The following is an 18,381-nucleotide window of genomic DNA, read 5'->3' on the forward strand; positions in this document are numbered from 1 at the left end:
AAAAGTATTCAGATCTATAGTATCATGAAGACTCAAGAAAAATGGAATGTTTGATCTTGTACCACTTAAGAAACCTTCACTTTGATCTTCAAGTATTATCAAAAGACTAAAACTTGCTAAAAAAACTGGACTTTGTTTTGATGATTGGAAAAGGGTGTTATGGACGAACGAAACCAAGTTTGAAATATTCAGTTCACAGCGTAGGCCGTACGTCCAGCAGAATAAAGGTGAAAGATACTTATTAATGGTATTATTGATAAATGATTCTACTATCAAGAAGATAATGACCCCAAACACTCATCCAATCTAAGTAGAAATTAGTTAGCTAAGAAAGAAGCTATTCGAGTTATTCAAATGATGCAATGGCCCTACAGAGCTCATCTCAACCCAACTGAGCAGATGCGAGATTTCTTAAATCAAAATTTAACAAATCAAAAGTTGCTTTGTGGGTGAATGTCAGACATGAGGTATAACATTCCAAGGAATTACATATGTTGCAGCAACGCCTGAAAAACTGTCTGTAGTTATTAAATAAAAGAGAACACAGCTGTTTGCTGAACTCGACCATTTTCACCGAGTTTCTGTTGTACTAAATATAAAAGATTAATAACATTTTGATGTTCCGCTGTCATTTACCTTCCGTTGTTCTTTTAAAGTAGCCTGAAATATATTTTATCTTATCCTAACACTTTTATGCAGTACTGTATAAAACAACACTATACAGCTGTTGGCGTAGTCAGATTTTCTGTACCACTTTTAGTTTACCTTATCATATATTAAATCAACACTATATAGCTATTGACTTAGTCAGGTTTTTTGATCTATTATTAACTTATCATATATTAGCCAACACTATACAGCTAATAATATTTAGAAGGTATAATATTTGATCTATTTTTACCTTATATATTAACCAACAATATACAGCTATTAACATAGTCAGGTTTCCTGTACAAGTTTTGGTTAACCTCGCTATCTTTAATGAGAATTCTAATGAGCAATAGCTCCTGACATGCTAAACACTTCACTGTATACTTTAGGGTTTACTAAATGGAGTGAGCTACACACTCACGAGACTTCAACGCCATCGAACACGTACTAGATGCTTTGGGAAGATACATTACATTCCGTAAAGTGCCTCCAGGTACTTAATATGTTCCAGAAACAGCTCTTTCAAAGGATTGGTCGAGAATACTTAAGAGACTTATCAGTACTGATTACAAGAATTTGTTATTAGTCCTAGACGTTTCTTAGTGTTTATGATAATTGTATTCCATGCCGAGCTCGCATCCTTAAACTTTAATTATAAAAAAACAAACTGCTATTAAATGCTCATTCTAATGCACAGTATAGATTATTAATCGATTGCATTTTAGGTGACGCTGTGGATTATCACTGTTCGTTTTTCCCATAAACAGTTTGTCTGTTTTGAATTTCGCGCAAAGCTACACGAGGGCTATTAGCGCTAGCAGTCTCTAATTTAGCAGTGTAAGAAAAGAGGGAAGACAGCTAGTCATCACCGCTCACCGCCAACTCTTGAGCTACTCTTTTGCCAACGAGTAGTGGGATTGACCGTCACATTATAACGGCTGAAAGGGCAAGCATGTTTGTTGCGACGGGGATACAAACCCGCGACCTTCAGATTACGAGTCGAATGCCTCAACCACCTGACCATGTCGAGCCCCAAAAACACTGTTTGTTTTTTAATTTCGTGCAAAGCTACACGAGGGCTATGTGTAAAAAAATGTGCTGCTCACTTTGGTTAATACAGCATGACTAGCTATAGACAGAGTTAAACAAACATCAAACAAATGGTATAAACCGGATCAGAAGAACTTGTAGAAAAAAAATGCCAACTGTATAAAGATATAATGGATATGAAAGAGCTGAATGAAAGCATAAACGATAACAAAATATAAAATTGGCGAGGACAGGAGCAGTAAAAAATATAATTTAACGTGTTATAAATATTTAATGGAAACGTTAAATTATTTGAGAATTTAAAAAAATCTCTAACCTCCTTCCCTATAATATATTATTATTCTGTAAGTACACCTAATTGCCTTCCGGAAAAAAATAACGTTGTGAAATTATATATGCATTATGGGTATTTAAATTGGTCCTACTTTAGGGCTTTTTTTTTTTTTTTTTCTGCAGCGCATCACATCCGGGAATGGTATTTAAATTTTTGGAAAATGGAAAAGAACATCAAGTGTCGAGTATAGATAAAGGATACAAAAGCCAAGTTAGTTTGAAGTTTGATAAACGTAATGCGACACTTGGTTCACGTACTTTTTGTTCAAACAATAACTGAACTAAATCTATTGAAACGGCATTGAAACCACCTGAAGAAAACAAGGCGAAATATTCTGTCGTTATACATGACAATTATTATGATCGTGCTTGGTCAACTTGTAAGCGGTGTTCCACACCATAACAATTGTAATTGTAGCAAATGGCCTATATAAACAGTGTTCCCACAACGACTGTGTTCGTTGTACCCCAGCCGGCCTGAAGAGCTCTGGAATAAGAGAAACGCGTCGTTAGCAATCATTTTGAAAAACCTTGTGTGGTTGAAATATTATTATTATACACACTTCTAATTCAAGTTTGGCACCCACTTCCATTTCACCACCCTAACGCACCACAGGAGGGCTCAACTACGAAAGGCAGCTGACAACTAACCAAAATGGCGTTTAATACCACACGTAGCATGGATACTTTTGAGTAGAATAAACGGAGCATGCGATAGACAACAAAATAAAAGGTTAAAATACATGACCCTTAAAGTGAACTTAAAAACATTTGATTTCTTCCACTAATTCGTTACATATTCAACTAAAATATTTTACAATTTATAAAACGGAAAGAATTATAGCTTGGACTCATCATGAGAGTTTAGCCTACAATAGTTATGAAATGATAATAATAAAGAGTCTACATGAAAAGTAAATCGAAAAAGAGAAAACTAATAAAAATAAACTAAACAATGTTCAGAAATAGTGCTTCGAAAGTAAGCATCACGAAACTTGAGAGACTGAACCTTTCTGAAGTCTCCAATCAACGCCCCTGGAACAAATCAAGATTATTTTCTTAAATAAAACGCAGCGGATTTTTACTGACTACGCGTCTTTTCCCATTATCAAATGTTCGATATTTTGTCACCAATATGTATGTACGCCTTTTTCTGCTAACAATATGAATTTCAAAATTCTTGACAGATTACTAACGCCATATTGTGCGTGTGGGTGTGTATGATTGTTTGTCTTTGAATTTCGCGCTAGCCCTACCTAATTTAGCAGTCTAAACCTAGAGGGAAGGCAGCTAGTCATTACCACCCACCGCCAACTCTTGGGCTACTCTTGATGCCCCCACGGCTGAAAGAGAGCGGATGTTTGGTGCGACGGACCGCTATGCGTGTGTATAACATATGCGTCATACATACACGTACAAGGCGATTATAAAAAAAGGCTTCTGAGCTCAGCAGGTCAACATATGGTATGGCATACTTAGATATAACTGTACAGATATCACGTGCATGCAAGTACCTGCCACAGTTATATATATATATATATATATGCTCGCGCGTGTGTATATATGTATTATATGAAATTGTTTTAAAAGTTAATCAATTAATTAGCATGTTCAGTAGCGCTAATCGCCGTGTTTTTTCACATAAAGCAAAGTTAAATTTACAAAATGCAAAGGAATCGTACATCTGAGCTAACACCTTAACGAACACCAATTGTCAAGATTGTTTAAAAAATATTCTATGATTTAGTGGTCCAATCTTGTACAATTAATACTTTTTATCACCGGTTTTTCTATTCGGTTCTCCTTTCCGAGTTTAATTTTAAAATACTTGTATCTTGGAGAGTCTTCTTGAATTGGGGTCCGGAGCAAAATGCTCCAGGTGTTCCCATTTTGCCAACTCTGTCAAAATAAGCGCCACGTTTTAATTTATATTACTTTTTAATTCGAGTATTAATATAACACAAGCTGATCTACTCGTCCTTTTTCAAGTTTTACGCTTACAAAAACGTGGAGGGAGATGCTATGATAAATAAAACAAAAAATCCTAACTTTAAGACAATTTATTTATAACACATCACAGTGGTCATTATTACCTTGCCAAAGGTTTTGTATTAAGCTTTAAGGACTCAATACGTATATGTTTAAGACATGGTAAACACTATGCGATGGTCAATATGAATTTCTGGAAGAGTTAGCGGCCAAAACAGTAGGGGTAAAAAGGTGCTTTCTATTAGCCGATTTCAATATTCAGCTCGTAATATTCTACCGCAGTGTATCACATGATTACTTAATTGTGGGTCATTTGCCGCAGAAATGTATTACTGGCCGAAGTTAAAAGGTCACGTGTTAATGTAAAAAGTTGGTACAACTCAAGGAATAGCTCTTCATATGAGGCCTTAGGGAAAATGAGTAAAAACTTTAAATAAGTTTATGTAGTATTCCAATTATGGCGACCATTTTTTCATTGCATTCCTCCATTGAGAATGCTAGCGCACATTCTCAGATGTAAAGGACCTATTTATGCCCTTCTCCGCACAATGTTTATATATGTTGTTTTATATAAAATTTAATCATGTTTTTTTTCTGTTTTTGAGTAAGAAGGTGGCGCCATTCATGAATGTTATTAACGTAGTCAAAGCTAATCAATACCCAATAACAGCAATAATGGAGGTGACAGGATGTATGGATGACAGGATGCATAAATATCATCTCGTTCAGTTTGGTTGAGATTAGCCCAGCGAACAAGTAGTAGTTAGACAACAGACAAAAAGACAGACACAGATTTTTGTGCTTTTTATATATATGTGTGTTTCGTCTGGTAATAACCTACACCGCATTGAGAGAAATACATCACAGAACTACAAGATAAATTTAGAAGGAGATTTACTGGAAACGTTGGGAAAAAATACGAAATATATTACAAATAAGTCAATAATAAAATCCTTTTATCAATAATGTTCAAATTCACTATTATAAGGATGAGCTTGATAAGTTATCACTCTGTATGCTATTTACCCTTCTAAATGAATTAAAGACGCCCTTTCAAGTTATAAAAACTTTCTTCCTACTACTTCTACACATTTCCATAACTCTCATTGCTAAAGAATACAAGGAGGTCAAATTTCTCGTTGCTTGTTTGTTCGTTTTTAAATTTTGCGCAAAGCTTCTCGAGGGCTATCTACGCTAGCCATACCTAATTTTGCAGTGTAAGACTAGGGGAAAGGCAGCTAGTCATCACCACCCATCGCCAACTCTTGGGCTACTCTTTTACCGACGATTAGTGGGATTGACCGTCACATTATAACGCACATACAGCTGAAAAGGCGAGCATGTTTGGTACGACGGGGATGCGAACTCGCGACCCTCAGATTACGAGTCTCACGCCTTAACCCATCTGGCCATGCCGGGCCTTCACGTAGCTTTCGTCATAGTTTTCCCAAATTATTAGAACTGAAAAGGGTACAAAATGATTCACGAAACTACATTAAACATTTCCAGCCATTCATGGTTAATATTTTATCCTAAACAGGTTACAGTCACATTAACAATCTTTAAAATAAATCATTTTTCTATATAAATTTGAATTCCTAAGAAAATAAATTAGAATATTTCAAACTACAACTAAAACTGACCTTGATTAAACTATGATTGGTAAATGTTCGTGTTACTAAATTCAAAACAGTGCAAATATTAATTACGCTATAACTAAGCACTCTGTCGTTGCTATTGTTATCCCTAAACAACATGGATTCATCATTGGAAAATTTGTATAACTATTAAACTAATAGTTATACAAATTGTTCAGAAATAAATGTCGGAATTCTCACGATGACTTATAGACGTTGGTTGCTTACAATGTGTCTTAATTGTCTGCGGTTTCATCTCTAGTCAGAGTAAGTTTCGCAACCCCCAGAGCAGCATGGACAAGAAGGGCTTTCGTCTGATTTTCCTGTACGACTTCAAACTTGGACGAAAAGCTACCAAAACTACACGGAACATCAACCAAGCATCCGTTCATGTATCTGTTACTGAATGTACAGTTCAATTGGTTCCAAAAGTTTTGATGTGGAAATGAAAGTCTTGAAGACCACGACCATTTCCTTAAGATGATTTGGTATTGTTGAAATTGAAAGATAATTCCTGTGCCATTTCTCGAACAGTAAGTTGTAAATCTTCTTCCACTAACACACCCCAAGTTCTCGTTGTCAACAGCGGAATGACGCCCTCTACCATCCTCATCTTGGAGACTGAAGTCTCCCTTTCTGAACTTGGAAAATGTAGGATGAACTGTTCTGTCAGAAGTGGCTACATCTCCTTATGTTTGCTCTATATTGCGAGTTGCCTGAGCAGCAATATGACTAAGTTGGAATTCATATAGAAAAATGACTCTCAAATGCATTTTTTTCCATCTTGACAAAAGGGCTCTAGAATATTGATAATGAACACCGTAAAAAAAAGTGAATAACTGATGAACAGAAAACACATTCAAGCTTCCCGTGATATGAAAGTCATCACATAAAGCAATCTCTGTGACAATCGCATGTTAAATTACACAAGTGAAATCCGCCGTTATTTTTCGAACAACCTACTAGATTGTGCCAGTAACTACTTAATAACAAATTACTTCGTTAGTTATTTTTTAAAAAATTGTTTATTTCCTCTAACGTAACACTGCATTCGCGCGCAATCTTCTGTGCGGAATCTAACCTCGGACTTAAACGCTGAAAGTACGTAAACTTTCTCTGTTCAGGCAAGAAACAAGTATTAATAATGAAGTTCATTAAAATTATATATTTATGTATGTATAAATAAAATATTTTATTTTATTGAATGTTAGTATGTTTTTAAGTATCAAAAGCTCATTTTAAAGTTTTTAACAAAGCTAGCAGGTGAAGTGTTTCCAATGTCTCAGAATACTTTTTAAAAACCATTATTTCATAAATTTCTGTTTAAAAAATACAAGTAAAATATATTAATACAACAGAAACTGTAATAAACAAGAGTTTTTAACTCATTTGGTTAATTATTTAGTATTTTATCTAATTTAACTACATTTAAAGTTTAAAAACAATTAAATATATTACCTTAAAATTGTCTTACAATAAGCTACAAGTTATATTATTTCCTACTTGTCATGAAAGATAAATTAGTTAAAACATTTTCTTGTTAAGTAACAATTTCTGATACATAATCTATATTTATAACAACTCCAGTTTTAATTTTAATTTCTGTAATTTATTAGGATTAACATAATTTTTTAATTATAAGTAATAATAACATTTATTCTTTATAAATAATAATATTTATTTCAATAAATATCTCATAGAAAATATTTTAACAAAATGTGTCCGGTATATATTTTGTTTTTGTTTTTACCATTATATTATATTATTCTGTATCGAGGCCATAGGCTTTTGTATAGTTAGAAAAATTCCTCTCTATACAAAGATGTCCCTCTGTGGGAAAGCGATAAGCCTTCGGATCTACAACGCTAAATTTAAAGGGTTTCAAATCTCCTCGGTGAACACAGCAGACAGTTTGATGTGGCTTTGTTATAAATACACATACACACACCATAAGAAAAATTCATAATTACTGATTGTATGAATGGGAAATGAAGAACTCGCAACATCTGGATGCTTAACAATTTTCCCAAATGATAGGTTTTAATTAACATATATCTCAGTGTTTTGCCAATTTCTGGATATGTTGTTTACAGCTTAAAATTTTATCAATTTGTAAGCCCGGCATGGCCAAGCGTGATAAGGTGTTCAACTCGTAATCAGAAAGTCGCGGGTTCGAATCCCGGTCGCACCAAACATGCCCGTCCTTTCAGCCGTCAATCTCACTATTCCTTGGTAAAAGAGTCGCCCAAGAGTTGGCGGTGGGTGGTGATGACTAGTTGCCTTCCCTCTAGTATTACACTGCTAAATTAGGGACGGCTAGCGCAGATAGCCATCGAGTAGCTTTGCGCGAAATTCAAGACAAAATATTTTATATCATCTACCCTTTAAATATGTACATATTTACAACTATTATTACTTGCACACTATTAATTCAATTTAAAATCATGTTAATTTATATAATCATAAATTTTCATTCACATTTTTTTTGTTTTAGTTACATTAATAAATAATTTATTGAAAAAACATTTTAATTGGAAATTCAATTCTGCATTAGCAGAATTAAATGTTAATGCTGTATCGACAGCAAATACATAAATTTTAATTGTGATAAATTTATACATTGATTGAATTTTTTTTATATAAAAAGACAATAATGTGCGTTTTATTGTAGTTTTAAACAACACGTACTTTATTCGGCCCTTTAGGGCTTTCCGATAATGAATGCATATAAAAGTACTTTATCCACTCAGAGAATAACTTCGAATATCTCTCCCGTGGCTTAATGAAAAAGTTGAGGAAGGGCTTTTAACACTAAAAGTTGAATTTCGATACCCACGTTGTGCAGAGCACAAAAACTAACTCATTGCGTAATTTTACGGTTGGTCCGGCACAGCCAGGTGGTTAAGGGCGCTCGATTTGTAATCTGAGGGCCGCGGGGTCGAATCCCTGTCGCAACAAACATGCCTGCCCTTTCAGCCGTGGGGGCGTTATAATGTAACGATCAATCCCACTTTTCATTGGTAAAAGAATAGCCCTAGAGTTGGCGGTGGGTGGTGATGACTAGCTGCCTTCCCTTCAGTCTTACACTGCTAGATCAGGAACGGCTATCGCAGATAGCCCTCGTGTAGCTCTGCGCGAAATTCAAGTAAACAAACTTTGCGCTCAACAACAAATAGAAGTCGAACAGCTATATCCACTGTCGATTATGAATTTTGCGCATTACAACACTTATTCTCATATCTATTGAAAGATAACAAACCCTACGGCGTCCTAAATTCTGTTTGTGTAATCTATTTATTAGAATAATTGTTACAGAACGAACATCACGAGAAATCAAGTATAGACAGTAATGTTCAAAATAAGCCTAATATTTATTGTTACAGTGTGAAAACATCACGCAAAATCAAAGGTCGTAGTGTTCGAAACAAGCCTAAAATAATATTGTTTTATACAAAATATAATTGATTGAATTTATGCTTTACTAGAAAAAGGTTTTCACGCAATAACTTTTTTTTGTGCCAAACTTATGTGTCCAGAAAATTCTGCTTGACATTGCACAGTGACAGCTCATAACACAATTAAATAATAAGTTACAAACTTTAGCTAGGAACTAACAGCCACTATTTTTGAATTATCATATCTACAAAGACCTGGCAGCATAAAAAATGCGTGTTATGTTCATGTATCATAACACTTTTTATTTAAATACAGCTTGGACAATGATAGTCTGAAAAACTATTGTTTGATAACACTGATTGTGGATGTTTGCAGAGAAGCACCCAGTAACATTATACAACTGGTATCGATTTTGTTGTTGGCTACATGGACAATAAAACCGAAACGATAGGTAAAAGGCTGTATCGGAAGTCGATACCGATACGCATCGGTAAAACGCTACAAACTAACATGCAATCGGGTACGGCACGTGACAGGCGAATGTGTGTACCTGTTTTTATTGCAGTAAAGCCACATCGGGCTATCTGTTGAGTCTACCAAGGGGAATCGAGCCCCTGATTTTAGCGTTGTAACTCTGTAGACTTAGCACTGTACCAGCGGGGAACGACAGGCGAATGAATATTAAAGTTACTTCTTATTTCGTATTTATACTGATAAATGCTGTTTAAATTTCAAAGCCGTATCATAATACGGCAAAAGGGATGGAAGTAAATAACAAGCAAGTGTTTAAGAGTACCTAAACACGGGGAACGAGTACCTTTCACATTTTCGGATTTTGTAAGCATCATTTTATAACAGTCGTTATGTTTTATATTGTGCAAAGCTACAAACACAAACGCCGCGGAGAATCAACCCCCGATTTTAGTACCACAAACCATCAAGTTTACAGTAACGCATTGGAGTGGTAAAGTAAGTTCCTAACGAGAACAACTTATACAAGTTCGCCAGATATACAAACGGAGATAGAGCGAGTTTTGCTCAGGCAAGTTGTATGTAAACTAGGTGAAGGTAATTGTTAACAAAACAGTAACTACATAAAGGACAAATTTTAGATAATGTTCTCCTTACATCTTTCTTTTGTTGTTAAATCCATAAAGATCTTATTAGATCTTAATTAAATACCCTGCTTTATTAAAATTAATAATTCATTTATTTTAATTAAGTAATTAATTGATTGTATCTTTAAATTCACAACCAAAAATCTACAAAAAAAAAAAAATGGAAGCGTGCCAGTATCATTGTATTTTTATCCTTCTTCTGTAGTAGAAAACCTAAAACAAACTAGCCCATACACACCTTTGGATAATTTCTAATTAATTACCATATAAAACATTATGGTTACCATGAGAACCAACTCACGGGGAATGGTGCTATTATACAAATATAAAATGAATCATCTTCGTAGAGTGAGGTTCTGGAGTCGTTATGACGAATTTAGTTGCTTATCATAGGGATAGGTAAACGCGAAAGAATTGTGTTTAAGAAGCTTGAATAGAAACGTAAAACAAAACGTTTGTTAGAGAAAAAAAATCTCGGATTAGATGAGTGATTAAGGTGAGTTACACATACATACATGTATACACATCTGTTAGCATCAGACATGTTTCCATTCTGTTCCTTGTTTGGTACAGGTCTTGAAAATGGATTTTTTCTGTAAAAGAAATGTACAACGTCACCCATCCGTATCCTGAAGCTTGTCGTTTCGCTTTCATTTTTTTTCAGATATTGTCACAAACTGACACAGAATTGTTTAAAATATACATGTATACACATCTGTTAGCATCAGACATGTTTCCATTCTGTTCCTTGTTTGGTTTATCCTCTTCAGATATTGCCACAGACTGAGACAGAATTATTTAAAATATACATGTATACACATCTGTTAGCATCAGACATGTTTCATTTTGTTCCTTGTTTGGTTTATCCTCTTCATATATTGCTACAGACTGAGACAGAATTGTTTAAAATACGCAGTATGTTACTGTTCTTATTCGATAATCTGGCTTTGTTGTCATGGGGGGTGGGATGGGGGGGGGGCAGAATATTTCTGAAACAACTGAAATTAAATTTTACCTAATTAATCAGATACTTCATTTCTAAAGAATAATGTAATAATGATTATAAATGGACTGAAGCTATAGGAGGGTGAAACATCATTGGAAAATAACCTTTACGGGAAACTTGTTCAATGTCGTCTTGATTTTGAGAGGAAGATACCTTACAAAACCGCGCATATCCTAAAGTTAGATGAGTTATAGCTGAAGTGTCGTTGTTTGAAAATAAAATAGAAAACTAAACACGCAAATCTTTTTGTGTACATGTGGTTGATGTTCATTTTTATCCATGATAATTGTCTGTAATAGCCTGTATCTGTTAAATACTGTACCCTAATTAGTGTTTTTTAAGTCCTTTAAGTTAAAGGTTCTCGTGTTTTTTCTTCTAAACTTACAGATACAATGCTAAACTCTGGGGCAGAATCTCTCGCGATGTACAATACATAAAGCCCATGGCATGGATTACAGCATACAAAAAAAAACATTCGTTCAAAACACAGTTTCTTTAAACAGAAAAATATACTCGAAATTCAAAAACAGCTTACTGGTAACTTACTGGAATTCACTCGAAGGACAAGCTTTATGGTTGTCAAACTACATTCATAGAGAGGTTTTTAACCCTGTATATTGACATACGTTTCAATTTATCACTTAGCTATTTGTAGTCAATGATGAGTAGACCATTTATAACAAAGAAAACTCAGTACGCACATTTTTTTTTTTTTTTTAATTTCGCGCAAAGCTACTCAAGGGCTATCTGTGCTAGCCTTCCCTAATTTAGCCGTGTAAGACTAGAGGGAAGGCAGCTAGTCATCACCACCCACCGCAGACGTTTGAGCTACTCTTTTACCAACGAATAGTGGGACTGACCCACACATTATAACGCCCCCATGGCTGAAATGGCGAGCATGTTTGGTGCGACCGGGATTCGAACCCGCGATCCTCAGATTACGAGTCGAAAGTCTTAACCCATCTGGCCATGCCAGGCCAGTAGAAACATTTAAAATTACTCAAGTATTACTCGAGAATCGGTCAAATATAATTCACTTCGTTTGAGTTACATAACAATAAGTGCAAAATAAGGTTTTTCTTTTATGCAGCCGGTGACAATGGTTTTAAGGTTATCACATTTATATATAATTTAACTGATTTTAATGATACAGTTGTGAACACGACCACAACTGGTTTACTGACAGTTTTTAGAGCACATTATACTGTCTGTTCTGGATACTGTGGAGAATTGAACCTCGCTATTTAGCAATGTAAGTCAGTAAACATAACTGGAGACTTAACTCGTAGAATGCTAGAATGCTTGTTAAAAGTCTTATGAATTTTTTTTCCTCTTTATAATGAAACTTTTCACTTATGATGTTTACGAACAGTTAATTTCTTTCACGAAAGAGGCTTCATCACAATAAACAGTCATGCCACACAAACTAGTAATGTCAACACGACAGACATTAAAAGCCTTCGCTGAAGATAATGTGAATATACTGAAAGCCTCTGGCGTAGAGATGGAACTTGTAAGCCTTATATATTAGATAACAAATAAGACAAATCTAAAGGATAAACAAGCACAGGTTACATAATAAATATTTAATTCTGCCTTTATGAGCTCACATTCATGAGTTAACAGTACATATTTTACCTAGTCAAAATATTTCTATAGGCCAGTCTTCTACTGACACCGTTGCCTATTCTAAACCACTAACAATGTCAGTAACGTGCATTATACTTTTTATTTCTAATTCTCATTTAAGTCTTTTAATGGTTGATATTGGTGTTTAAACTTTCTATCCATACTGAAGCAAAAAAATGCAAAGTTACTCTTTTTCAACATTGTTTAAGTTATATTGTTTAATCGTTCAACTACACGAAATTATACCAATTTATTTTATCCTGTATTTTGTACTTATTACCGTTAGCAGTAGGTAAACATAAATCATTTTATAAAATGTTTTTAAATCGTGTTTCCACAGAGTATCTTCTTCTTCACATAATATTACAGTCACGTGTTATAAAAAGTAACTTGAATAAATCTTCAATTATATACTCTATGTAGTTAACAATTATACCAATTACACTCTTAAAACTCCGTACCAACTGAAAAGCTTTACTTCTAATTAATGTTATTAATAACACTGACACTTGCACTTCGATTATTTATTTACACACGTTCCTTCAGTTTCTATTTATTAATATCTTAACACCTCGACTTTAATTAATATTATTAATAACACTGACACTTGCACTTCGATTATTTCTCTACACACGTTCCTTCAGTTTCTATTTATTAATACCTTAACACCTTGCCTTCCTGACACTTGCACTTCGATTATTTCTCTACACACGTTCCTTCAGTTTCTATTTATTAATACCTTAACACCTCGACTTCCAATTAATGTTATTAATAACACTGACACTTGCACTTCGATTATTTCTCTACACACGTTCCTTCAGTTTCTATTTATTAATACCTTAACACCTCGACTTCCAATTAATGTTATTAATAACACTGACACTTGCACTTCGATTATTTCTCTACACACGTTCCTTCGGTTTCTATTTATTAATACCTTAACACCTCGACTTCCATTAATGTTATTAATAACACTGACACTTGCACTTCGATTATTTCTCTACACACGTTCCTTCGGTTTCTATTTATTAATACCTTAACACCTCGACTTCCAATTAATGTTATTAATAACACTGACACTTGCACTTCGATTATTTCTCTACACACGTTCCTTCAGTTTCTATTTATTAATACCTTAACACCTCGACTTCCAATTAATGTTATTAATAACACTGACACTTGCACTTCGATTATTTCTCTACACACGTTCCTTCAGTTTCTATTTATTAATACCTTAACACCTCGACTTCCAATTAATGTTATTAATAACACTGACACTTGCACTTCGATTATTTCTCTACACACGTTCCTTCAGTTTCTATTTATTAATACCTTAACACCTCGACTTCCATTAATGTTATTAATAACACTGACACTTGCACTTCGATTATTTCTCTACACACGTTCCTTCGGTTTCTATTTATTAATACCTTAACACCTCGACTTCCAATTAATGTTATTAATAACACTGACACTTGCACTTCGATTATTTCTCTACACACGTTCCTTCAGTTTCTATTTATTAATACCTTAACACCTCGACTTCCAATTAATGTTATTAATAACACTGACACTTGCACTTCGATTATTTCTCTACACACGTTCCTTCAGTTTCTATTTATTAATACCTTAACACCTCGACTTCCAATTAATGTTATTAATAACACTGACACTTGCACTTCGATTATTTCTCTACACACGTTCCTTCGGTTTCTATTTATTAATACCTTAACACCTCGACTTCCAATTAATGTTATTAATAACACTGACACTTGCACTTCGATTATTTCTCTACACACGTTCCTTCGGTTTCTATTTATTAATACCTTAACACCTCGACTTCCAATTAATGTTATTAATAACACTGACACTTGCACTTCGATTATTTCTCTACACACGTTCCTTCGGTTTCTATTTATTAATACCTTAACACCTCGACTTCCAATTAATGTTATTAATAACACTGACACTTGCACTTCGATTATTTCTCTACACACGTTCCTTCGGTTTCTATTTATTAATACCTTAACACCTCGACTTCCAAATAATGTTATTAATAACACTGACACTTGCACTTCGATTATTTCTCTACACACGTTCCTTCGGTTTCTATTTATTAATACCTTAACACCTCGACTTCCAATTAATGTTATTAATAACACTGACACTTGCACTTCGATTATTTCTCTACACACGTTCCTTCGGTTTCTATTTATTAATACCTTAACACCTCGACTTCCAATTAATGTTATTAATAACACTGACACTTGCACTTCGATTATTTCTCTACACACGTTCCTTCGGTTTCTATTTATTAATACCTTAACACCTCGACTTCCAATTAATGTTATTAATAACACTGACACTTGCACTTCGATTATTTCTCTACACACGTTCCTTCAGTTTCTATTTATTAATACCTTAACACCTCGACTTCCAATTAATGTTATTAATAACACTGACACTTGCACTTCGATTATTTCTCTACACACGTTCCTTCAGTTTCTATTTATTAATACCTTAACACCTCGACTTCCAATTAATGTTATTAATAACACTGACACTTGCACTTCGATTATTTCTCTACACACGTTCCTTCAGTTTCTATTTATTAATACCTTAACACCTCGACTTCCAATTAATGTTATTAATAACACTGACACTTGCACTTCGATTATTTCTCTACACACGTTCCTTCAGTTTCTATTTATTAATACCTTAACACCTTGCCTTCCAATTAATGTTATTAATAACACTGACACTTGCACTTCGATTATTTCTCTACACACGTTCCTTCAGTTTCTATTTATTAATACCTTAACACCTTGCCTTCCAATTAATGTTATTAATAACACTGACACTTGCACTTCGATTATTTCTCTACACACGTTCCTTCAGTTTCTATTTATTAACACCTCATAAAATTATCATTTCTTATTAACATATACATAACCTGATCTACATTTGCTACTGTTGATCTTTCATCTTCAGGTTTTCATGCAAGATTTTGTTTGTTAGTGAGCTATCTGCATTGCATCCATTACAGTAATCAAATTCCAGTTTGTAGCATTAAATGTTCTCAAGTTTATCGGTCAGTCACTAAGAGGGGTACGGCGGTGGTGGAAATACAAGAAAAACAGTTTGGTTATGAAACACATTTTTTTCTTGATGCCAATTTCTGTAAGAAAAATCTGTTATTTATATACGTTTCGTTCTCCACCCTCACCGTGTTGGATAAGCAGTAAATTTAAAGTATACAATGATTAAACTTCAAGATTCCATTCCAGTGGGTAAGTAACAGATAACCTATTGTACAGCAAACAGAGTTATTATTTTCAAATCCTAACTTTTTATGACAGTAAACAATTTTCACCAAATGTTTTTCTCTTTTTACATAAACGTGGCCTTAATGTATTTTTCACAACTATATAATCAAGCGTATAGATGGTTCTTCTCGTGACGTGTGGTAGCTACGATTTATCACAATAAATAAATTAATATACTTATGAATATTCATTCATGAATGTTATGAATCATTCATGAATATTTAAGATTTTCAGGAGAGCGAAATTACAATTCCCGCGTACTTAAAGCCAATATCAAAGCTTGAAATGTCAAATGACCAAATCCTGAACCTAAGCCATAATTGTTTCACTTTATGTCCGAACTTGAGTCGGTTAAATAAAATAATAATCCGTGTTTACATAATTAGCTATTACCTCTGACGTTCATTGATCCAACATGGGGGCTGCTACTGCTAACAGCACGAAGCTGTTGTTACTTTAATAAAAGCATGCGTTTATAGGTTAAGCTTCAAATGACGTTATATTGTAATATTGCATACTTATAAATAGCACTCAGTATATCATTTTAAAATGATTTAAATCATCACCAGTGGCGTTATGTTCCACTGGAGATTTACGCAGTAAAAGAATGTTTAAAAAAGGAATAACAATTCTGAGTGACAAAAGTTAAAATTCCTTTCAATTATTATTCCTCTGTTCATTACTGCTTCATTTTAGGAATAAGAGATGCGTAAGTGTATGAATCTTGCAGCACTTCGTTTTCCGTTTTGTACTATTTATAATTTTACACAAAGTGAACTCTGGTTGCTATAATTCATTTTTGAGTTCAAGTTGGTTTTCGTCTTCACAACTTCATGTGCAATAAAGTGTGAAAACATGTTCCGAAACCTATCGTCATCAAATTAGCAGCATCTACTTAAATTAAATATCTGAATTCTTACTCTCATTAACTATGTTATACACTTCATAAGGCAAACTAGCACAATATAAATGACCCTGGGGTTGGTTAAAATGCTGTTAATAACGCTATTATATTTATCTTTCACTCTGAAAATTACCCACTGAGTTAGAACTTCTAGCGTTATTTTAATCCTATTTTTAAAACACCATTTATCCGCAATTATTTGGGTTATAAAGTACCATTGAACACTTACCTTTACAGTGTCAAATTTGACTTTATCTTTCTCGAGAACATTTACTTTTTCGTTTGTATTTATCGTACCCATCTGCGGCATATCCATCCTTTCAGACTCAAACGCCAAGGTTCTTCCAATTGTGATTGCTATTCTTGCTGAAGCAGTTTACTATCTCTGTATATGTTATCCTCCAAAGATCAGATTTCATCCTACTGTTACATGTTACGAGAAGTTTAAGATGGATAATAGGTGTTTCAAAATTCGCAATTAATGTTCTATTATCGTCTTTCTACTGAACGCATCGACTTTGCTACGACCATATCTAACATTTCCTAGGCTGTATATGTTGGCATCCTGCCAACGTGCAGTTCAGCTGACGACAAGCTAACTCATGACGTTGTAAAAGGAAAGTTCATACGTTGCAGCTAGGGGAAGATTTTTCCATTACCGAGATGCGTGGGTGAATATACGTCTTCAAAATATAAGTATCCTCCAAACAGTGCACACTATCATAATTTACATACATAAAACCTTTTTAATGTGCACATTAAAATATCAATACTCAAGTTAAAAAGTGTTATTAAGATACATAACTCGTCTAAATATTGAAATAATATTAAAATCACGACTGTTATTAGTGGTGTACGTCAACATTGGATACGTATCGCAAATAAACATAAAAGGCTTTATGATGAGTCGAAGATGTGTTTTCAGTACTTACTCAAATTTTACACATCACGGCGTTGTTAGCAGGAGAAAATCAAAAGGAATCGAGACTCCTTAAAAGTCCATACGGACTACAAACTAATGCTATCCATTAATCTAATTTTATACTTGGTTACATTAGATGCCACATTGCCTATCCCCCCCCTTCAGTTAAGGAAAGCTGAAATATGTTCCCTCTTTTTCACAAATTTTCAGTTTAATTGTATACATGCGGAACGTGCATTCTTTACTTCCGGTGATATTAACCTTGTTAAAAATGACACCACTTTGTCCATTTAGGATGGTTGCAACTTGCAGTATACCGCAAATTTATAGCATAAAATGCTGTTCCGGTTAATACTTTAAATGCTGTTTATCTGTTGCGATATGTTTCTTAATAAGATAATATTGACATCACTGAACGAT

General features: G+C 34.0%; 1 protein-coding gene across 1 annotated transcript in view; it reads right to left on the bottom strand.

Moving 5' to 3' along the window:
* Positions 1-17,595, bottom strand: part of LOC143234164 (E3 ubiquitin-protein ligase MARCHF8-like) — a 34,530-nt gene extending 16,935 nt beyond the window's left edge. Inside the window, exon 1 of the mRNA XM_076471292.1 lies at positions 17,269-17,595. Coding sequence (XP_076327407.1) covers positions 17,269-17,355 — 87 coding nt within the window. The 5' untranslated portion in view covers positions 17,356-17,595. The remainder of the gene's footprint in view (positions 1-17,268) is intronic.
* Positions 17,596-18,381: the final 786 nt, after the last annotated feature.

This window comes from Tachypleus tridentatus, chromosome 12 (genome assembly GCF_004210375.1).
Source record: "Tachypleus tridentatus isolate NWPU-2018 chromosome 12, ASM421037v1, whole genome shotgun sequence".
NCBI lineage: Eukaryota > Metazoa > Arthropoda > Merostomata > Xiphosura > Limulidae > Tachypleus > Tachypleus tridentatus.